The sequence below is a fragment of the Psittacula echo genome, assembly GCF_963264785.1.
Source record: "Psittacula echo genome assembly, chromosome: 5".
In the NCBI taxonomy this organism is placed as follows: Eukaryota; Metazoa; Chordata; class Aves; order Psittaciformes; family Psittacidae; genus Psittacula; species Psittacula echo.
The window spans coordinates 65,325,612-65,349,437 of NC_137739.1; the positions used below are offsets into that span (position 1 = coordinate 65,325,612).

A 23,826-nucleotide genomic window follows, 5' to 3' on the forward strand; every position below is an offset into this window, starting at 1 on the left:
AGGCCTAAGTACTGTGTAATCTACCCTGTAACACTCACTATCTTTTTGTGTGCAGCGTGTTCCCAGTAGCTCAAAAGGACATGCAGTCTACTATATCAAGGTACACAGTAGAAAAGAAAATGGAGTTACTAGTTATTACGTTGAGGTATGACCTCTTACCAATGTATTTAGAACAATTTACAAGTTAGGTTTTATCATCAAAATGGAACTTTTATTTTATATTTTCAACATGAAATACAATAAAATAACAATGTTGTGCTGAAAGACATGCTCTTCTGCAAGATTGGGCAATTCTATCTTGTATATTCTGATTTTAAATAGATACAAGCTCCTATTTTAAACTTTTCATGTACTCTGACATACACAGTAATTAACACATTAACAGCAGTATTTATAAAGCACTGATTGCAGGCTGTACATAACTAGGGAGTGATGACATACAACAGAAGACAACACTTACTCGGTTTTGGTTTATCAGGTGATAAGTTACATACACATTTCTTCAAAATTCAAAAGCTAGCTTCCGTGGAGTCATGAACTGCTTCACCATTTCATCTGTGACCTGCTTCCGTCTCTCTTGATGAGCTGCTATCAAGGGCTGCAGTGTTTCAATGAGTACCTTCTTCAGCTCCCCTGTGAGCAATTCCCCACTTGTGTATGCCTGTCAAGGAAGTGTTGATTGCTAAATATGGTGCCATATGGAAAAAGACTCATGACAAGTATTGCTTTAAGAGCCTGGCCCTAGCAAATACAGATTTGGATGTCTTAAAAATAAACACATGCCTTAGAAGACTGTGTGGTTTCACTTTGAAGATGTAACTTGCAAAATTGCTTGCTGCCTTCTAAAAGATTAAGGCAGCTGTACAATTTCATATGCGACAAGTTATATGGACTAAATAAACTATATTCACAAGAATTTAACTGGGAAATCCTGTAATTATTTGGAAGAAAAGGTGTGTTTTTCACCCCAGAATCCCAGTTCAAAAAAAGTCACCTTAAGCTTTTTTTGCAATTAAGTACAAATTCTCACTTCTTTTTTTTTCCCTCACTGCATTTAGGTATGAGATCAGATGTGATTAAAACATCTTTTTTATAGCAAAGACACTCAGAATCTATGTTCACACTAGTAGTCATGTTCACAGCTGGGAATTCATTCAGTTAACTGTGATACTGTAAATATACTTAGCTATAAGCACAGGCTAACTGCTGACGGGTTCAGCCCTAGTCAACCTTGGCTGGGGCAGTTCAGCTATGATACGAAATGGCAATCTTACCTTCTCTTGCCATCAAGCCATTTGTAATACCAATTCAAGCTGTAATTGTTGCTGACGCTCACTCAGCAACAGTAAAATATAGACAACAAGAATGAGCTGAACTGTAATTTCAGTGGTGGTTTCTGGGGTGTGGTTTTGTTTTTTGTTATAAAAACACCAATATTGCTTTCTCTGGAAGCTTCTTCTTCTGGTACCATACCTGAAACAGCTCCACTAATGCCAGTATAAGCAGTTACTTCATGTTTTCTAATCTGGTTCTGGGGCAATATTGCAGCAAGTTGCTAGTGGTGGTCTAGGCTTTGTGCTCTGTAGCAGTTAGGCTGATAATGTTGCAGTGGCTGGAGACTGATGGCAAACAGTTCATTAAGTCAAATGTGCTCCAGATTTCCATAAGGAATTTACAATGATCTGCATAGGGACCAACCCTGCTCTTGTGTGGAATTTATATAAAATAATATAAATTTACCAGAGGGCTGGAGAAGAATCTGCAGCTGTTGACTTTCTCACAGCTGTTCCCAAAGCTGACAAACCTTTTAGCAACCTGGTCTACTGAAAGGTGTCCCTACCTGTGGCAGGTAGTTTGGAACTAGATGATCTTTAAGGTCTCTTCTAACTCAAACCATTCTGTGATTCTGTGAAACCAATGTGACACGGGTACTTTCAACTGTGGATATTGCCTTCTAGAGAATGCTTACTGCGTAGTATTGATGACAACCATACAGCTGAAGGAAGTGTAGTGTCTTGCTACCAACCCCTGGGGACAGAAGTCTGCCAGATAGGTTTAAGGAAAATGTCACTTACATGAAGCATTTTTTGCATTTCTTGTGATAAGAAAACACCCAAAACCCTAGCAAGTTTAGATGTGAAACTTTTGTACTTTTGCACAGTATATTGGTACCTTGCACATAAGGAACAGGCAGAGTGTATTATACAATAAAAACAACACTAATCCTAAGGTGGCTTCATTTGAAAGGTAGGGGAGATGTTCTACACAATGTTGGAGATCTTTATGAAAATACTAGGAGTTTATTTATTTTTTTATTTATTAATTTTTAAGAAGAGATAGATTGGCCTGTGATAAAGAACACTGCAAACAAACACAGATATTAATATTGAGACTTGCAAGGGCTGGAGAGTGCAAGAGTAACACCACAATTACCTTCCTGCAGCTAGCTCACAGGAGGACTTGGTTACAGCTTTGTCCTTATAATAAGGAATGAATAATATTATCTTCAACTTGGTTACCTACCTGCTTCAGTTGTTCAAGCCTGTCATCATCTTCTAGGAAGAAAGTCAGGTACATAAAAGACACGTCAACATCACAGTTACCTCCGTACTTCCTATGTTCTTCAATGGTATCTCTGCCTCCTGAGAAGGCATGCTTGTTAATCTGAAACAACATAAAGATTTTATGGTATAATTTCTCCTAAATTCTGCACTACTCTATTGTAAACAGAGGTGTATCATGATCCTCAAAATTCTCTACTAAGGACAAGCTGAAGGGTGAAGGGTGGTGCAAGTTAACGCAGAGCCTCAGGACCAATGCAGGGAGGCAAAAGGTCATTAGAATCCAAAGACAAAAATGGCTATATGTATATTCCTCAGACTGCATATCAGAATGAAAATGACGCAAAATTAAGAATAATCCACTCAAGATTCAGTCAAAAAAGTTTTAAGTCCCTTTTGCTGAAGCAGTTGCCTCTTGAATAGAATTTGTGCTTACAGGAAATGTACTTCATGTAAAGAAAAATCAGATATTCACTTCATCAAGAAATTAATTTTGAAAGAGATGAAGAAGGCATGGAGAATTTTGAAGAAATCTTAGACAGAACCTTGGCTCCTCCTTTTTTCAGTGAAAAGGAAAATAAGAGAAAATAAAGTTAAAGATTACAAGTCTGGCTAGAATGGCTAAAATCAGAAAATGCCCAATTGTTCAGTCTGAAAATTGAATACTTTGTTCCTCTCTTCCCTCCCTTTCTAAGCATATCTTCCTATGGGCAGATGAACTGCACTGGTGAACATACCTACTTGCTAATCCCATTCCCAGTAAATTCAGAAGCCACTAGCATATTTTAAAACTTTACACATGTATAGAGTTCTCAGAGCATGCTAATCTTCCTGCAAATTTAAAGAAAATAAATTGCCAGGAAAAGGAAAAAAAAAGTATTTCTCAACCATAAGTGGAGTTTTCATTTGACTCTTGTATCTTTTCAGATATCACCATCAACCAGCCAAGAGACACACATACATCTGAAGTAGATTTTTTTTTTTTCAGTTCTGGTATCTAGGACCTGTTATATATTTACAATTTCTGAACATTCTTACTATCTGAATGACTGTCCAGTGCTTTTTTGAATCTTTATAACCACCACGTTACAGATGATGTTGTGGCAACGAATTCCATAAAAAAATGATGCACTGATGAGTATCTTCAGAAAATGAACCGCCATCCGCCACATCACATCTATTCTTATATTGCAGGACAACCTGAAGATCTGTCTCAGTATCTGTAAAACTAAGTTTTTACATATCATTTTGCACTTGCCTCTCTCTCCTTTACTAGACTTTTGAAAGCCTTGGTATGAAATCTTTTCTGTCACTCATCTCTACAGTTTGCCTTCTTACTAAAGGGAGAGGGATTAAACACAATATGCCAGGTGAAGACACATTGTTGCTTTATATGAATCTCAAGTTTATTTTTTACATATTCTAGCACTTAGTCTTTGACTGAAAGTTTCAATGATTTATTCACAATGATGAACTGATCTTTCCCTGAATTAGTACAGACAGAATCTAAATAACACTTTCTAGGAAATCAAATAATTGAGCTGTAATTTGGTGCTGATAGGTGCAGTAAGTATAGTTTATTATAATGTTGCCATTTATCTCCTTGGATTTCCCAGAAGCTTCTCAGCCTTTCTCAGTATCTAGTTTGTTTTCATCTACTATTACCTGTTAAGTTTTTGAACATCATTACCTTATTGGCCATAACAATATTTGATCTTTCACTCCAGCTCTATTTCCATAAAGACTTGTTTCTGACAAGCTTCAGAAGCTGAAATAAATCTCAGTTTGTCCTCTGTTACTCAATACTTGACATTATGTTTAGAATTTTTTCTTTATAGCTTTTACACTCCAAGTAGCTAGAATTATTTTTTATTTTTCCAACTAGTTTAAATATACCAGAAATAGGACTTATTAACTGGACATAGGGCATTTTTGATCTTTTTGCAGATTACTAGCTACTTGCCAGGTAAAGAATGGAAGAATATTGCCAACATTGACACTAACCATGTATTCTCTATTCGGAAATTACAGTTTTATTTAAAAGGCAACTCTTTAACTCTGCAAATAAACTGGAGTTGTTATAATCCAAACACATGAAGAATTCCAGTTCTTCAAAACAATTCTGTTTAATCAATTTCTTCATAAGATAATGAATCATTACATTATGGCTGTAGAAGAATCTGAGCCACCATGGGTTCATCAGCCATAACAGAACTAATTCAAGCCCACCCAGTAAAACAACATACACATCTTTCTTACTCTCAGTTACTTAATGTCTAGTTATCATGTCTATATGAACCCTTTGCCAAAGACTGATTTTTATTTGTGTTTTTTAAATACCACAACACAGGTGGACTTTTGCCAAACTAGATGTACTTTCCCTTGAGCTTGAAAAAGAACTCTTAATATACTCAGATAGGAGAAAATACCCCTTCTAAATCTTAGGTGAAATTCAACACAGTATTTATTTGTCAATTGGAGTGCATGGCAGCAGCAGATCCTCAAGCAGCAGGAAAAGCCTAATTTGTGTTGTAACTCACACTGTGCAACACTTGGTGCTCCCAGCATGGAGAGGCAGTCAATAGAAAGAGCTGTTTATTAGATTTACATCATGGCTTGTCAGATTTCAAAACTATGGCAACATTATTTTTAGAGCAGGAACCTCCACAGCTCTTATTCTTACACCACTGCTATGCAGACATCAGAAAAATAAACATGATGTTTTGTCCATTATTCTAGCTAATGTTTGTACTGTTCGACTAATTGGCAAGGCAAAAGGATATATTTGATAGGCTGGTTAAATTTGTGTAACTCAGTCAATTCCTGAGGAGAATTTGCCATGAAATGTATGGGAAAAAGGATTCAAGTATGTTTGAAAATAACATTAGAAAACCGTCCTTGTAACCATGAGGACCACCATTCATTTTTGTTATTAAGCTTTTAACTCTCAGGTTTTGTAGGTCCTTACCTTTGTCTTGATTTGTTTGGGTGTATCTGTGAGGAAGATGGAGGAGTTAGGGTCACTAGCACTCATTTTTGTCTGTGCTCCTTGCAGGGCTGGGAAGAAGACTGAATGGAGTAAGGCTGGCTTAGGTTGTCCAATCCTAGGTGCTACATCCCGGGTCATTCTAAAATAAGGGTCCTAGAACAACCATCAATAAAAATACAGAATAAAGCTGAAAAACGTAATGTAAAAGCTGACTAGTGCAGACTCCTTCAGGCTTTAGCAGGTGGTCTCAAAAAAACCCACAACAAACCCAAAACAAACAAAAACCCCAAACTCCAATATTTTCCAGAATCTACTTCCAATCCAATTCATCCAGAGGAACAAACAAACAAAATCTCTTTTTTCCATCTCCATAGTTTAATTATACACATTGATTCCCTCAACTAACAGGCATATTTACAAAGATATACATGAATTCAAATAGTTGTGAGAACTATGCTTAGTATACCAGCAGATGGATGAAGACTAAGATGCAAGCTTCCTCCCAAAGTGTTTTAGCAACCAGCACAGAATCTGAAATAAATCAGTGATCAAGCTGCCAGTGCTGTGCTGATGATCTGACGTAAACCAATTGTAATATTAGTACATAATATTGTGGCTGATGAGTACAATTACATCACTCTTCCTGTGACTAAAATAGCTAATTATTCAGACAGTCCAGACTTTGATTCCTAGAAACAATACTTATTTAAAGTAATGGCACTACCACTGTCATTTGTAGCTGAAGTTCTTCCAATCTCTATATAGATCTAAATTGTTAAGGTTCTGCAGCCTTTTCGGCAAACTACTTCAATGCCTCTTTATTCTTACTGATAGAAGGTTTTTCCCTATGGTTAGATATAAATCCCTTGTGTTGCAAGTTGAGCTCATTAAATCTTGTCCTAATTACCATGGAGGTGGCCAAAGATTCTTCCTAGATCCATGTCAGTATACTTTTGCACAGATTTTAGTGTCTTTGCTTTCACAGGTGTCAGCTCACTGTGAAATGGGTTGAGATCAAGAAAGATCCAAGACTGGCAAGAATGAGTAATGCACAAATACAGTTGGCTTAAGCCTTCATATTTGTCAGCACACCACACAACACACTTCTAGCTCTTCCAGCTTCTGCCCCAGAAACGTGCTTGCAGAAATGTTTTACAGATGTTCCAACATACCACCATGAAAGCTTGAATAGTACATCATAACAACAATCCATGAAAAGCAAAGTAAGTAATACGATTTTCTTACCTGATCGATAGCACATGGGATAAGACACTGAATGTTCTCTTTGCCATTGAATATCTGTGGAAATGATGAACTGAAGGATGGAGCGGCTTGAATAGCAGGAAAGCTGATCTTTCCTAGGAAACAGTATATTTGGAAAAGCTAAGCAGCCAATATAAGCAATGATAAATACCCAGAACTTTTCAAAATATGTCAAATGCACAAGTAAACCATTCAGATACTCAGTTGAACACCAACAGCTATCTTTTTCAAGCAGTCTTGCCTTACCTGAGGGAATCTTTTAATCTTTACCTTCTATGATGTCAAAAACCTTCAAAGTAACATAGAAACTAATGAAAAGGGGCAGGCTGTGATCACAAATGTTTCAGAAAAGGTTAATCAGCACATAATCTCTTCATCATTGAGCTGTCTACCCTCCCCAGAAATTCAATTGACTATATCATCATCCAGAACTGCTCTTTTCTTCTTTTAACTCTTTGTGAGAATGACTCTAGAGCTACTTATTAGGCAAATTCTGCTCTAAGATCTTAGAATCATTGCTACATGCATGCTATGTTTATGAAGCATCTCAGATACGCCTAGTTTTCTTTTTTATACAGTGCTTAATCACAAGGTGCCCAAGATGCTTCCTTGATCAAAATCCTCTTGGAAAGAAAGCAAAGGGCAGATTTTTCCAAACACGTAATGAAGTCATTATCACAATACCAACTTTTACTAGAGCATGCTTAAAACAAGCAGGAATCTGTTGCCTGGTTACAGTGAAGGCTAAAAGCTGTCACTGGCCTAATTACCGGTCAAAGAATGATGTTAGTGCTCAAGACACCAAGGTTTTAATGCCATATTTGACACATTTCTTGGCCAATGTTATGGAAACCTGCAATTGCAGTGAAATATGGAAGACAGAATTACTCAGCACCTTGATAATTGGGCTTTTGAGCACTCCTTAACTTTTTTCGTATATGTATATGCATATGCATGCATGTGTATATTAATATGAAAGAGAAAAGCTTCTACATAAATTGGGCATAAAAATTTCTAGGAGGCACACTTGAACTATAACTCCATTACTAAAAAACAAAACAAAACAAACAAACAAGGAAAAAGAATAGTTCTCTACCTTGGGCATTCAACATTGGTCTTTCGTATTTTGCTGTTAATATGGCTGATAAAGTAGCTACCAGTCACACTAGAAATTTCACTGTAAATTGTTTTCTGTACTGAGGGAACCCACAATAACACCCTAGAAACATGGATCTTCTTGCTTTTTCTATCCATTTCATGACACTGATCTCTTTAAATTATTACTTAAATAGTGCCATGGAGAGTGAAAGCAATCATCACTTCCAGTAACCCATTATTTCCTACCAATACAATCACTGTCTGTAAAGCCAAAGATTCCTTTCACTTGGTTAAATGTAACATGCTTCTGAACTTTGACGACATTTTTGTAGAATCCAGTACTTGTCCTGTGAGAAATAAAGTAGAAAAATAAAGTGAAAAGAGCAGAAAAGTGCAGGTAGAAACCATAAGCTAAGAATGTCAAAAACCCGCAGGATTAAATCTCACTGTTTCAGATTTTCTGTGGCCCACTGAGATAATACTTACAGAATTATTTACAAACAAGAACTTTATTCCTTGAAAGTTTAATTTATTCTTCCCTCCCCTCAGCATTTACTGCAAACATTTTTTGTCACAATTAACTAAGCAGTTAACCCAGAAACACTTTGATTTGGAAATGGTGCCAAAATGCCTCACAGAACCTGAAGTTTACTTATCCTTATGCTTCTCTGTGAACTAAGGCAACCTGAACGGATTATGTCTTCTGTGTTGCTTGGCACCTTCAGTGTGTATCCCATACAGGACACTGGAGTTTGTCAAAGTAATGGTAGCTCAAATCCTCCAGATTCTTGTTTTCTAGAGGCTAAGTTCCCTGGTTGTATTTCCAAACCAAAATAGCTCAGCAGCTTCTTCCTTTTTTATTTCTGCTGAGGAGCTGAAGCAAAGAAACAGTGATTCTGATCTGCCCTTATTCAGCCTTAGGGCAGATCTGTGTTAATGACACTTTTCTAAGCCAAGAAAATCATGGGAATTCAAGGAAGAAAAGCTGCTTTGTAGGCTCCACATTCTGCGGCTGTATGTTCTACAGTTCATCTCTAAAATATACATTCTCTCATCCAAGTCTTTAGGGAAGCTCATTTCCCCACATGGCATAACAAAGCCCACAACTCTGGTTCTGAACTTTGCCATAAAACTTATTCCTTCTGAGAAGGCAGTTCCAATAGATACTTCTTTTTCTTAAATCTTCATTAAATTTTACTCAAAATCCAAATAATAATCTTGCATGCTCTATTATTAAATTAATTAACCACAGTTGCTGAAATGCCTTTTGTTAACACACTCAAAATGGAAACACATCACAAAGATTTTGATACAATGTTAAACAAATCAATCTGGAGGTTTCTTGGAGGTTTAAATATTTTCACAATTTAGCTGGTTTAATATGTTTTTCATAATTTAAATTTAAGCATTGCACACACACAAGTATTTTTTCATATGTTATACAGGAGAATGATAATACTATATACACAAAATATTAGACAGCCAAAAACTTAATTATGTTTCTACTTGTCTTGAAGCTTTCAAATTTAGATACATTTATCAAAACATTGCTGGCTGTCAAAGTTGGAGAGAAAATAAAGGCATTTCTTCATTAGTGCCTTAAAGAAATTTATACTTACCCCAAATAGTCTAAATCAGAAAATATAAAGGTTTTATTGATGTCAAAACCACATGCAATGATGTCTTTTGCATTTTCTTTAGCATACTCATATGCCTTCTCAGTTGTCATGTCCTTCCATAGATATTTCTCATCATCAGTTAACTGTATAACTAAGGGAACATCAAATACTTCTTGCAGCCACCTAATAAGAGCAGAAAGATTTTATCTCAAAGTAAGTTAAAATGAAAATGTAAGTCATGCAGCTAAAATATTTTTATACATTTAAACAGAAGCATATAAAGAGGCCTGCTTCTCTTCTTTGCATGCATATACAGTTGTTGATGTGAACAAAAACCGCATTATAGAGCAATGTTACCAAGTCTCAATACAAACTCATTTTTAAGAATAGCAAAAATTCTAAGGGATGCCACAGGGCTAAGAGTGCAAAGAAGGTGGCTTCATGGCAACACAGGGATAATGATAATTTTAATGAAAAGGTAAGATTGTATTGTTTAAGTTCATTAATATTCAGCTCATATAAGGAGTTCCACAAACCACGTTCAATATTTCCTTAGAAAAAAATGTTTTTATTAACACAAATAGTAGAAATAACTTACTTTGTGAACACAAATGGGATAAGATGACCAACATGCATTGCCTGAGAGGACGGCCCTCTGCCTGTATAAAGGTAAAAGGACTTCTTATTTTCATAAGCATCGAGGATTTGGTCCATATCTCTAAAGAAAACCCAGAGAAAACAGATGCAACTCTTTAGGAAGAAACATCACAGCAAGAAGCTTCTATTCAAAATCTGACTGCTTCTGAAGCCAAACACACTTGTATATAAAATATGGTATGTCAAATATCCTAGAAACAAAACTGTTTCATTTGTTCATTTTTTAATTTCTGTGTTGTCTCCTTCACACTTCATGAAAATAAAAAAAAATAAATTAAAAATTAATATTTAAATTTAAATAGAAAATGTATAACTTTTGGAGTTACTCAATTGGATAATAATTTCTAAAGCCTAGTTAAAAAGAGCTGGAATCATTTCTCAAGTACGTTCAAACAACCAGCTTGAAATGGTATCTGGTGGAGGCTATGCCCTGAATCATGCTCGGGCACTTAGCTGAAGTGTGCTAGCTGTCATGTGTGCCAACAATTAAACAGTGTAGATGACTGGCAGACTGGTGCTTAAGATTATTCCCCAAGTCTTTTTTATATAACAATACAGATGCATAGGTCCCACAGGTCATGTCGACCCTTGTTTAAATCAGCATTGACACCATATGAGCCCTGAAGTTCACTGCTAGAACAATGCTGTCTGGCTGCTAACCAAATAGAATCAAAGTGACACCTGTACAAAGCAAAGATCCTGTGCAAATTTCTTCAATCTGGGATTAGTGAGGACACATCAGAAACAAATGCAACCAGGGGTTTCAAATGTTGACAGTGGAAATCTGCAGTAGTTGCTAACTTCAAATGACAGAGTTGGTTTCCCTTGTTATAGAAGAACATAGCCTTTTGCTAGTCATAGGTTTCCTCCCAATAATGCTCACAGAAAGTCTAATAGGACATCTTTGAACGCTAAACCATGAAAAACTCACCTGTGAGAAAAAAAGATTCCTCTACGTAGAAAACGGTGAGGTTTTTGCCCAATAGCTCGTTCTATTCGATTGATCAGGTCTGTGCCAATTTTACTGCTGCCAAACCGAACTATAATAATAAAATGTAAAAAAAAAATAAAAATAAAATAAAATAAAAAAGCATAGCATACTTACAACCAGATCTTGGAACACCAAGAACACCGATGCAGCCTAGATTAAAACGAACATCTTCTTCATGTCTCAGGTAAAAGGCTGGATTTTCCTGATTCTTGCCTGAAGTCCCAGTAGTTGTCTATCCCCAGAACTAACTCTACGCTAGGAGACCAAATCCATCCACAACATGTATTACTGCTCTATCCATGACTGATTAAAATTGCAGTCTCCTTACAGCAGAAGTATTGATATTCAGCACAAAACATATTACAAAGAAACATATTTAGGTCAATAACTTGGCCTAACTAAGCCATAGGATAAAAGTAGCTGTGAGGCTCTGAATGTCTCTCTCTTGATGTCTAACCCTCAGATCACATGTTTTTTTACTCTTCAACCCCAAAAGCTCTTCTGCAAACTTAATTCTGCTTTCATATGATTACAGACACTGCTCCCCTCAAAAGGCTTAAAAAGGTAATGCATAATACTCTTCGTGGCAACCAAGCAGAAGTTGTTACTTGGTGGTTGTTCAGGAAATCAGCTGATTAATTAAACAATACTTTCAGATGTAGTCGTTTCATTCAAAAAAGGTTTTGACAGAGTGGAATAACAGTATTTTTTCCTATTCCAAATTGACCTGTGTAAGCCTTTTATTTCTTCAGTAAAGTTTCCTATACTCCAGTCCTATTTCTTGGACTCTAATAAGCAGATCACTGCTCTGTGATTTGGATTTGATAAACATTTGATAAAATCAAGACAACAATCTACTCTTTGCTACTACTGTGCTCCATGCAGGATTGGAACAATTTGTACTTTTAATTACTGGAAATGCCAAAGTATCCAAGAGAACAAAATGGAGACTCTGGATGTAAAGATAACGTTTTATATGCACAAAATATCTAAACCCATCTCTTATTAAAGAGAGACTGTGCTGGCAAATTCCATGGTTATAAGACACACACCCACATCGGAGAAGCACTTCAAGTCTTCCTGACTATAACAGAAAATAATCATTCCACAGGGACATATCACTGACACTTGATAAATTTCAAATATCTTGACAGTTTCCTAAAGAAATTGGAAACAGAGAAATGAATTTTAAACCATTCATTATGCAGCTAGCAAATTATGGCTTACAGAACTACTTAGCTCTGCTCTGTCAAAACCAGCATATTCCTATTTCTAAGTTTTCAATTTTTTTTTTTTTTTCAAGCCAAAAGCCAGTGACATTAAAAGCCTTCCTGCAGGAATATTGTAACTAACAAAAATAATTACAATTATTGAATTTATAATTATTAGCTGGAGGCAGAGCTCTCTACCTGTGCTGGTTACCCAGTGTACTAGAAATCATTTTATAAAGAAAATTAACCTACTGGGGGAGCAAGGAATATTAAGCACATTGGTGTAATTTGAAAATAAATATTCAGATACTCCTTGTGTATTATAGTAGACTAGTGTGATTTCTTCCCCAGAAAAAGGAAAGACATCTTTAATCCCTTTACAGCACAGGTTCTTTAAGAACAGCCTGGAGGCTATTTTAAGTTCATCAAGACTTTACATACACCTCAAAAAAGACTATTTACAACCATGACCATCCTAATCATTGCAACTGCAGTGCTCCTTAGGGATTAGCGAGGGATGGGACAGAAGAATCAGACCAACATGTACCCTGGGGCACTGCAATGCAGAGAAGCTCTGAGTACAGGGAATTCCTCTTCTAGACTCTGGCTGACAATAAGGATGTGTGTTTAGCAAGTTTGTTACAGGAACTGTTTTTTAATTTTGTTATATGAACAACCTTTCACAAACAAAAATCAGGAATCCCCACTGAAAGACTCAATTTTGACAGAAGAGTGGTAATACATCCAATTTGAACATCAACTTGGAGATATGCACTTCTGCTGTTCCAGACCCTCTATATCCATTTAATTTTCTCATAGAATTACTGGTTTTGCACCGCATTAATATAATGCTTTGCATACACAATTAAATTTGAAGTTAGTAGGAATTAATTTCTAAATGGGAGGGAAAACTAGGAATATTATCATAGAATGGCTTGGGTTGGAAGGGACCTTTTCAGGCCATCAGTCCAACCCTCCCTGCAGTACGCAGTGACATTTTCAATGAGATCAGGTTGCTCAGAGCCATGTCCAGCTCGACCTTGAATGTTTCTAGGGATTTGGCATCTACAGGTTGCTCTCTCGGCAACCTGTCCTAGTGTTTTTATAACCCTTACTGTAAAGTCTTTCTTCCTTATATCTAAATCTACCCTCTTTTAGTTTAAAACCATTGCCCCTTGTTGTATTGCTACGAACCTTGCTAAAAGGTTTGTCCCCATCTTTCCTGTAAGCCTCCTTTAAGTACTGAGAAGCCACAATAAGGTCTCCCTGGAGCCCTTCTTTTCTCCACACTGAACAACCCAACTCTCTCAGCCTGTCTTCATAGAAGTGCTCCAGCCTTCTGATCATCTTTGTGGCCCTTCTCTGGACCTGCTCCATTTCTTTCCTGTTCTGAGGGCTGCAGAACTGGACGAATTACTCTAGGAGGAGGTCTCATGACAGCATAGTGGAGGGGCAGCATCACCTCCCTCTACCTGCTGGCCACAATTTTGATGCAGCCCAGGATACGGTTGGCTTTTTGGGCTGTGAGCTCACATTGCCGGCGCATGTACAGCATTTCATTCACCAGTACCACCAAGTCCTCTTCAGGGCTGTTGTCCATTCCTTCATCCCCCAACCTGTCTTGATACTGCGGGTTGCCTAACTCAGGTGCAGGACCTTGGCCTTGTAGGCGAGGTTCACATAGGCCCACTTCTTGAGCTTGTCCAGGTTCCTTTGGATGGCATCCCTTCCCTCAGACAGGCCAACCACACCACTCAGCTTGGTGTCTATACCATTATCCAATGGGAAATGAGTTCTTACTTAGAATTGTTCATTCACTCCAGATGAATCAAGCAGTATATCATACTGACCCATTAAAATAAATGTCACTAAAAAAGACAAATCCTCATACACAGTTCAGCAACCACTGCTTTAATTCATGTTTTCCAAGCATTATCACATCTGTTTGTCCTAAGCAAACCTTAATTACTGAATTAATTTCTTTCTAGCAAATAAAAGGCATTATAAAATGGCAAACTAATTATAATCTGGATGAATGCTAAAAAGAGAACAAATGAACATGAAAATGTTTGACTCAGCAGAACAATAGCAGCTGGTAAGAGGCTAATCTCACAGAAACAGAAAACATAAGGTTTATGAGCTAGCCCCAGGTTAACGAGCTAGCCACCCAGAAATATTTGCATATTGTCATGGAAAGTGATTAAAAAGTCTCTGATACATAAAGCACTTCACTGGAAATGCCTAAATATCTTCATTAAACAAACATTCACAGACTGCACAACTCCCATTTCTTTGCCCATCTTCATCTTCCTGGTTAAAAAATAGGATAATTTCCTCTGTTGTATGAGGAGAGGCTGAGAGAGCTGGGATTGCTGAGCTTGGGGAAGAGAAGGTTCAGGTGGGGTCTTATCAATATGTATAAATATGTGATTAGGGGAGGTGTGGGGAGTGAAGAAGAAAACACCAGCCTGTTCTTAGTGATGGCCAAGAGGCAACATGGGCACAATTTGAAATAAAGAAAAATTCATTTAAACATATGAAAAAACTTCATATTGTGCATATGGTCAAATACCGGAACAGGCTGCCCAGGAAAACCATGGGATCCCCAACCTTGGAGATAATAAAATTCCTACTGGACAAGGTCCTAAGCAACCTACTGTAATTGACTCTGCTTTGAGTTTGGGGGTTGACTAGACAACCTGCAAAAAAATCCCTAGCAACTAACTGGTTTCTATCAGTTGCAATATTCAGCTCACTGAATTACCAGCATGGTTGATAATGTAGCACACAGAGCTCACTCATTCACCTCTCTGCCCTCTGCTTATGCTGAAACAAAAAAACCAAATTCTATGGATGCTCATGTCCAGTGCTTAGCTAACAGAAACCTTCTTCCCAAAACACCTTCAGGCTATTTTGCTGTGCAAACATACACTTAAGTGCATCTAGGACAATCATTTGAGAAAAATATCCCTTTCAATTACATAGTGCTTTTAGCACTTTTGTTTGAGTAAACACAAGCACACTGGCAACTTTCTGTGTAAATAGACAGATTTTAGGTGGCACATAAATATCCTTTATCATAAGATCTATCAGATGTCTATTTCTTGGCCAATATCTTTTATTATTATTTTAAAATGGGGAAGAAGAGGAAGTTTATCAATAACGAGCAGTGACTGTTTCACCTCCTGAAGTTGCTAGGCTAGCATTCTCTGAAAAATTTCCAACACATCACTTGAACAAGCAAAATGTCTCATCAACCAAATTCCCCAATTTGCTAGCAGTGTAAGTAAAAACCCTTAGGCTAACCCACCATTCTACAGTAGATCAAAAGCTCATACATATACACATGTACACAAACAATTACTGGGAAAAAGGGCACTGCTGTCAGGCTTTAACATGGCTTAGAGAACTGATTTACAGTGACATCATGATAGTCATGATGGTTTTGATCAGGATTTTTTATGATCCCTTGCTGTATTTGTGGTCATTAGGATCACTTAGCTTTAAATTCCTTAGTAGCAATAAAGAAAAGAGTTATACCTATGAGTTTATCATAATCCACGCCTTTAGCATTTGAAGTCTGCACTGTCCAAGGGTCGACAAAATCTTCACCTTCTTCTTTAGTTGTTCCATTGTTTATTAATACAAGATCTCTTGGGGGCAAGCCTGCCTGATAATCTTGTCCTGTTGCTGATTTATATGACAGTTTTAAGGATAACAGCATCCTCACTGCTGCATCAATTTCATCCTGAATAAAGGAAAAAAACCTGTTTGTCTTGACATACTTAAGATAGGCAATTACATTAATGTCCTAACCTTTTAAAATACTGCATCCATGCTTTGACTTTAACTGCATTATTCGTAAACTCTAAGTTTTTATTTACATGTTTGCAGTGTTACTACCAAAGGTAAAAGAAAAGCAAGTAGCAGGTAATTGTTTCTTAATTGACAGAATTTACAGCATCACTACTGCCAAGATATTTAAAAGCACCACTGTCTCACTTTTCAATTTCTGCCTGAGGGAAAAAGAAAATGCTTGCCCTCTTTTTAGGGATATAACAAACTCAACATTTTAAGCACAAATTATTAAGATACATAAATATAACTTCTTGTCTAATTTACCTTATAATGCCTTAGTGGCTCACCTTAAAATTGTTCATTAAAATTAACTGACAAACTTGAAGACACTAGAACAAAAAGTTCGTCACAACTTTCATAGTTTTGACCTTTTAGATACAAAGCTATTGTAATATTTCATGCAGGCAACAAGTAACAGAAATAAATACTTGACTCCCCATTTTCAAGGCTTACTCCCACAGGCAATACACTAAGACAGCCCATATTAAAACTGAACTCTCTTTGCCAACACAGCAATGACAGAACAGGGAACCTGAAATTAATGGCAAATTACTAAATTAATTAAATGAGATTAAGCAGGGACTGTCAGTACAGTTACAGAAAGACATATTTACTAGTGTGTACAAATACAACTGAAGAAGAAGATTTCAATGAAGCGTCTAAAACCATTGAAAAATGTGAGTGATACAAATTTTACTTGGAAACCAAATACCCTGGATCCTGTCACACAGCATACCAAGTGGCTGAAGCACACTTCTAAGCCTATGACTTTCTTTTCTTAATTCAGGAGTAAAAAGTGCTCTTGCTAGTGACTACCTTGCTCCAGGTATGTCTACAGTTCACAAAATGGACATAAATGCTTTTTAAAAGATTTTTTTCTTAATGCAATACAAAAAAGATCTTAGAACAATCATATTCTTCAGCATTCTTAAAGACAGACCTAACTTGGAAAAGGATGGGTTCAAAACATGAAACAGAAATACCTTTGATGCTTTTCCTGCTTTCAGTGCTCTGACTTTCTCTCCTTGTTCAGTTACTCTTTCAAACAGCTGGAGTGGACTGAGAGACTTCAAATCACAGTTTGGACTATCAGCCATTTTGCCAGACTGCAAAAGACTTGTTTATTTACAATTCAAGTAAATTTATTGTCTTCCAACTCTTTGGCTTGTAAATTCTGAACAGCAGCAACAACAAGGAAAACTGTAGGGCAAAAAATAGAGTATTTTTTTCTTTTGTGTTTATCTTGACAACTAGAAGAACAGAATAAGAGTACAAAAACTATATTGAACTAATTCTATTCATATCAGATGGATAAACGTGGAGGCATCAACACAATAAGCTTCAATTTCACACAGAAATGGACCAAGACTGCCAAGAGTACCTAATAAATTTAGAGATCATTCTAATGCTGTTTTTAACACTAGAACACCTTTTTAAAGTCAAACTCTTGCCAAAAGTAAAAATAATTAAATATATTATGATTCAGAGCATCGCAGAACAGTTGGTAGAGGTTATCCTATTCCTGATTAGTTAATGGTTTTGCACTGATGTCCTGTCAAATTCTGAATGATGAGATTTTTATGACTGTCATATAGAATTTTGTCTTAATATATGTAATGTAGTACTTCAGCTGAAAGAAAGATATGCAAGAGAAAAGCTTAGTCATCTTCACTGCTTTCCTCTAGAGGTTACAACACACATTGATTATTAGTGAGAAATGCTGCTTTCCAAAGAATCTTTGGGTACACAATAGGCTATAAACTTAAGGAACTATTTTGTTTCTCAGCAGAGAGTTTGAAAAATCATAGGAGGTGGCTTAAGATGATGATATAGCTGAGGATAATAACACAGCAGCCTTCCCATGTCCAACATACACACCTTGTTCACTGGAGCTTCTTAGCACAGAGCGTGCCCATGATTCCACAAATGGGCTTCTCTCCCAGGCTAATATCATTGTACATATTAACAATAACACCATCTCAAAGTTTCTTACCAGTCTAGTAACTAACAGTGACTGAAACTTTGGTAAACTACAACTGCATAGTTTATAGTACACTAACAGAGAAAGTACAGGAAGTTAAATAATGCTGTTTTGTTAAGTAAGCATACTTACTTGACATAAAACATACTTAAAGCATAAACATACTTAAACTTACTTAACACAAATGTACATACAGTGTAACGTTTTCTTGTCAAAAGCATTAAAATAATTTGCACTCTACCTCAGAAATATCTTGATCAGTTGTAATCTAAAATGTTATAAAAAGCTCTGCTATACTTAATTTTAATGAATACACTGAAGACCTCTTAGTAATTTCCAAGACACAAACTCCTGTAACGTGTACTGCATTGAATCAACTCATAATTTATTACATATGCCTCCCATAAAGGTTGGCACAGCAGTTCCTAGTATTCCAGAAATTTCTTCCTCTAATTTTTCTGAGGTTACCTGATAAACTGCCTTCAGATGACCTCTGATCTAAAAATAGAGTTTTAGTTATGTCTAAGAAATCCAGTGAATGTTAGTAACCTGCCAGGAATAAAAATCCATTTCAACTGCAAAGGAAGAACTACTTATCTTAGAAAAATCCTTATTTTCAGAAATTATTCATGCTCAGCAGCTGTCTGTACAAAATGATGAGTTCTTTAGAACTACAGATGCTCTAAATAATTTTTTTCATAAAAAATCAAGCATCATGCTGTTTAAATATTCAGAACTGAGGATAAACAAGCATTAACTTGATATACAAAGAGAATTTTAAAATCATTATGGTTCTGGTTATACTGAGCTTGCCATATTTACACAGAAGAAAATAAGTGTTAAAAATGGGTAAGGAGGACACCATCTGTCAGAAAAACAACATTGTAAATGAAACTGCAACTATCTCAAATGAATACATGTGGGATGAACATACTATAATAACAAAGTACATAGAGAAGCACAGAATTATAAAATAATTTCATAAACTATTAAAATGAGGTAACAGTGCAGATCCTAATGACAAAAGTAAATTTTTCATGAAAACTATCATGTCAAGTTGTCCACTGTTGTGAAGCGCTGCCTCATAAACTGATGTGGTTGATTTATGCAATCACCCAAGCTACTGTATAGCTTTTTTACTTGAGGAAAGTGATGTCACTTCATAAATTCATGCTTATTTTACCCACACTGTATTCAGACATGGCAGTGACAAATGCAACAAAAGGTAATTTCATTCTGAGTTGCAAACAGTGAGGTGTTGGAGTATTTGCTGTCATGGCATGGTTAAGTGGTGGACTTGGCAGCCCTGGGGTAAAAGTTGGACTTGATGACCTTAAAGGTCTTTTCCAGCCTAGCTGAGTCTATGATTCTATGTGCATGTCTACGAAGGAAGAACTCTGTGCCCATGTAAAGTCCTACTGACTTGTAAAGGATTATGTCTCTCTGGAGACACTCCCTAGCATATTATGAATCCATTGCTATGCATGGAGCATGACTAGACTGAGTTTACAAGATACATACATAAGTGACTCACATAAGCTGTTAATAAAAATACACATTCATTTGGCTCCCTTTTCCCAGAATTAAAAAAGGAGAAACAAAAGCATATAGTAGTTGCATTAGCTGTTCACCAGTATTTCAAAGCCTTCCTTGTACAAAAATAATCAGCCTAATCACAACCTTGGTTATATTTACACAGTATATATTTAAAGGCTGTAAAAAGCCTTCACCTGCCTAGAAAACTTACACAGGTTGATTTGGTAACTTGCTGGCTACCAAAACATATCTGTCATTAAGGCTTTGTTTGTCAGACAGCTGCGACATTCCCAGATTTCAGCTCCAGTTTAATACCCCAAGAAAGCTAAGAAGCATATCTGTCCACTTGCTAATTTAATTTACTTAATGTATTAACACTGATACCATATTGGGCTGACATAATTGACTAAAATAAGACTAATGTATTATCAGTAATACTTAAGTAATCCTTGGTTTTTAACCTAATCTCGATCCTTTCAAGCTTGATTCTTAGCAGTTCGACGGCATTATTCTGAAGAGGTAATCTGAAGCATATCAAACAATTCCCTGACGTATTCTTGCAGTTTACTTACATTCTTTTATTTGGATACCAGCGTTTTCCTCTTTTTCATGAGCACAAGATATTTAACTGGAAAAGAGTAAATTTGTATTAGAAAATGTTTATGAAGAATTACATACTTTCCATAGGAATATGCCAGTTATATTTACTGGCTTCAAATTTTATGAAATAGAATAAAGTAAATAAGAATTAGCTTTTGGTGGAGAACAAATTGTGATTTGGTGTTTTAACTTAATTCCTGAACGTACGTTCCTAATGACAGATTGCATCCGCTCAGAAAGGCTGAAACGGCAGAGTTGAAACTGAGCACACACAGCGGAGAGTGGTAAAAGAGAAAGACTCTTTAAAGATTTTGGCATATTAGGGATTTAAGTTGAGCAAAGTATTGCAAAGGAAGGTGCATTTTCATTAAGAAGCAGCAAAAGTTATCTAGTCACTGCAATAAGAGATATTATGATTACAGAATGTAAAAGATATTGACTGCTACATAAAACTTATCTCTGTTTACCTCAGTACTGCCATTACTTGCTGATGGAATTCAAGCCAAGAATTCAGTAATATGGAATAGGTCTATATCTTTTGATATCCATAACTGCAATTGTGAACTGCTTACACGAACATTTGGATATTCTGCACTTTATCAGGACTTCTTTTCTTGCTCTCTTATTGATATTATAAAAGCCAGCAGTTAGATACTACTGGTTTAGGCACATGTGTCTAACATATAGACGCAGTATCTAACTGCTGTGTTAGACATATTAGATACTGTATGCAGACACCTTAGATACCCTATGCAAACAGATTTGGAGGGAAAAAATGATACATGAGAACCTGAGAATGGACTACTAGGATATTCAGGACCAGAGTCTTAAATGAACTTAAAAGCCTCAGCACAGTTTCACAGTGTGAACTTAAAAGCCAAGAATGGTGTACTTTTTATATTTATGCAATGCATAGTAACTTGTAAGTGGCACTGCTCTTGTGACTGTTTCAGAATATTAGATCATCATGAAACAAAATAATATCTCAAAAATAATCCTTGGCATAGATATCAGAAAACAACTATGTCCTCCTCTCTTTCCAGCTGGGTGACAATCACAGTTCTATGATCATTTTCACTGTTTCTTATCTGATTTGGTAAGTTAGAGACCAGAGAATCAAAGAACAGGGCTTCACATTATGTTAAGAAAAGCTTTTTCATGACAAACATTTCATGAAAGAGAACAGCAATACAGAAGTTCTGAAAAGATTTTCATGGTGAATGAAAGAGTGTGAATTTAAGTCTGACAGCACTTATGTTCCTGAAAACTGTTCTGCCTCCTAGAAATAAAAAATGAAAAGTGAAATTAAAGCAGGTAGTATGCACACAGATGTTGTGAGAAAAATACCTCAAGTACTCCAAAACAGGCTGCATTTTATAGTAGCCTTACCTTCCCAGCCATGGCAATCATCAACTTCTGTATGAAAACACTAAATTGTGCAAGATGATTTCCTGAGATGACAGTGTGGCCACTCAACCACTCTAATCTTTAGAAAGTCCAATATGAATCTCTACTATCCCACAACTTTTAAAAGCTAAGCTCTCGTGCAGGGATGGTCATGCATGACATTAACCAGCAAGCTAATGTTTCTAACCTGCCAACCCTTTTCTACCACACCCACCCACCCGCCCGGCCGGCCAAAGCAAAGGTCCTCGCCTGCTTGGGCTGGGCCGCATTTTCCAGTGACCAGAAAGCCCGTTCCCCGCCACTCGCCAGGAGAAAAGACTTTTTCTACTGCCGCACAGGAGACGTAGCCACGGGGGCTGCGGCCACGCAGGGAGCGCAGGAAAGAGCCCCCGAGCTCTTTCGGTCGTGCCGCGGAGAGAAGGGGGGAATGTGCCCAGCAGAAGGAATGTGCCCAGCAGAAGGAATGTGCCCAGCAGAGACCCCCGCTCCCAGCACACCGTATCGGCCACAGGGCCGCAATAACCGCAACGAGAGCCCCTCTCCCGCCCGGGTGTCTCGCCGAAGCCCCAAGCCCAGCCCAGCACTCACCTCCCGCCGGAGCCCAACCAGACCCGGCTCCGCTCCACTCAACTCTTCCCTGTCACTGCCATTGCATCACACCCCACCGGCACGGCACTCACCAGTCCCGGCTGGGAAACGCATGCCCGCGGAACCATTGCTTCCCACTGTCTTCCTACTTTCTAGAGTCACCAACTAAATGAAAAACCTCTATATCACCCGCAACAGTGGGAGAAGGGCTCCTATGCGCACAGAGAGCCACAATCTGACCCCTGTTCTTCCCAAGAAACTGTCTCTACTCAAAAACTCCTACATATGGAATAGTTTGAACGGAACGCCTTGTTTCCACCCGGCGAGCTTTTAAACACGGAGCCGCTCTAGGCCGGTTGGTGAGTTCTGGGCTACGCGGCCGGTGGCGGCTGGTACGGTGTAGGTACACGTGGGGTGGGGTGGCCCAGCCCGGTCCCGGGCCTGGTGCCGGGCTCTTCGGGGAAACAGCGGTAGAGGTGGCCCCACTGGTGGCCTCGGCGGGTGTGTGTACAGTGCGTATGGGTGGAGGGAGCGACAACAGTTCTGGTGCCAGGAGAGACGGGAAGGAAACGGCCTCGGGGTCGAGGTGCTCTGGAGACCGCCGTGCTGTTCCCTCGGGCGGGGCGGCTCGGGCGGTGGGTTGAGGGTTTTTCTCCCTCCCTTGGGGTTGTGGGGCGGCGGGAGCGAGGAAGCACTTGGAGAGGACGCGGGGCTGCCCGGCCGGGGTGCGAGTTATCCCGCCGTGAGCGGCTGGCAGTGCTGCTCCCGCCTCTTAGGTGACTTTCGTGGTCTCTTAGATGGTGTGTGACGTTGTGCGTGCAAGCCTAACGCTCTTTGGTTTAATGCGTTCGGATAAATCGGTTCGGATAAATGGGAAAAAGAAAACCAAAACTTCATAAACTTGCCTGTTAGCTCAGTGCGTTGTAACTCCTGTTAATAAATTCGATCTACTTACAGTATGTTTCCAATGAAGTACATTCTGCATTTTTTTCCTCCATGTTTTTCTTTAGTTAGGGCACTATGACAACCTTTGGGGTGGTGTTTCTTTAAAAGCAGAGGTTGAATGGGAAATCTTAAGATGGCAGAGCTGTGTTGTTACAAAAATACTAATGTTTATGAGTGATGTGTGTGAGGGGAAGGATATATCTGACTCGTTACTAACCAAATGTAATGGGACAGTAAGTCATAGGAAACATTTTTAACCTTGCATTTGCAAGACATCATCTCTGAATCTCAGTTTAGGATTTTTTTTTTGTTGTTAAAACAAACTATAGTAACTGTGAAAGTCCAGCCCAATCCAGTTCTGTATCTTCATTTATAGCTTTCAGCCAGAGGTCAGCTTCTTACTGTATTTATGCCTTAAACACGATGCTTTTTGCCTGGGTCCTGTTTCCAGCACTGCAATACAAATAGAAACTACTTGTTTCAATTATTGGAGTCCTTCGAAGTTGCTGTTGATTTGATGAG

The 23,826-nt window shown here is 37.7% G+C and overlaps 1 protein-coding gene across 1 annotated transcript; it reads right to left on the reverse strand.

Moving 5' to 3' along the window:
* Positions 1-263: 263 nt before the first annotated feature.
* Positions 264-22,422, reverse strand: WARS1 (tryptophanyl-tRNA synthetase 1). Its single transcript, XM_080617475.1, has 12 exons — positions 22,360-22,422; positions 20,337-20,392; positions 17,231-17,447; positions 15,930-16,137; positions 11,119-11,227; positions 10,129-10,248; positions 9,531-9,713; positions 8,158-8,258; positions 6,796-6,908; positions 5,530-5,703; positions 2,524-2,664; positions 264-661 (listed from the first exon to the last, which is right to left on the reverse strand). Exons 3-12 carry the CDS (start codon positions 17,342-17,344, stop codon positions 503-505), a joined length of 1,422 nt encoding a protein of 473 aa, XP_080473601.1. The 5' UTR covers positions 17,345-17,447; positions 20,337-20,392; positions 22,360-22,422; the 3' UTR covers positions 264-502.
* Positions 22,423-23,826: the final 1,404 nt, after the last annotated feature.

Excerpts from the sequence above, each read along its gene's own strand:
- WARS1 (XM_080617475.1), bottom strand. The coding sequence starts at position 17,344 with ATGGCTGATAGTCCAAACTGTGATTTGAAGTCTCTCAGTCCACTCCAG. Across the intron at positions 6,909-8,157 it reads TACAGACAGTGATTGTATTG|GAAAGATCAGCTTTCCTGCT; the intron begins GTAGGAAATAAT and ends ACTGTTTCCTAG. Across the intron at positions 5,704-6,795 it reads TCCCATGTGCTATCGATCAG|GACCCTTATTTTAGAATGAC; the intron begins GTAAGAAAATCG and ends TGGTTGTTCTAG.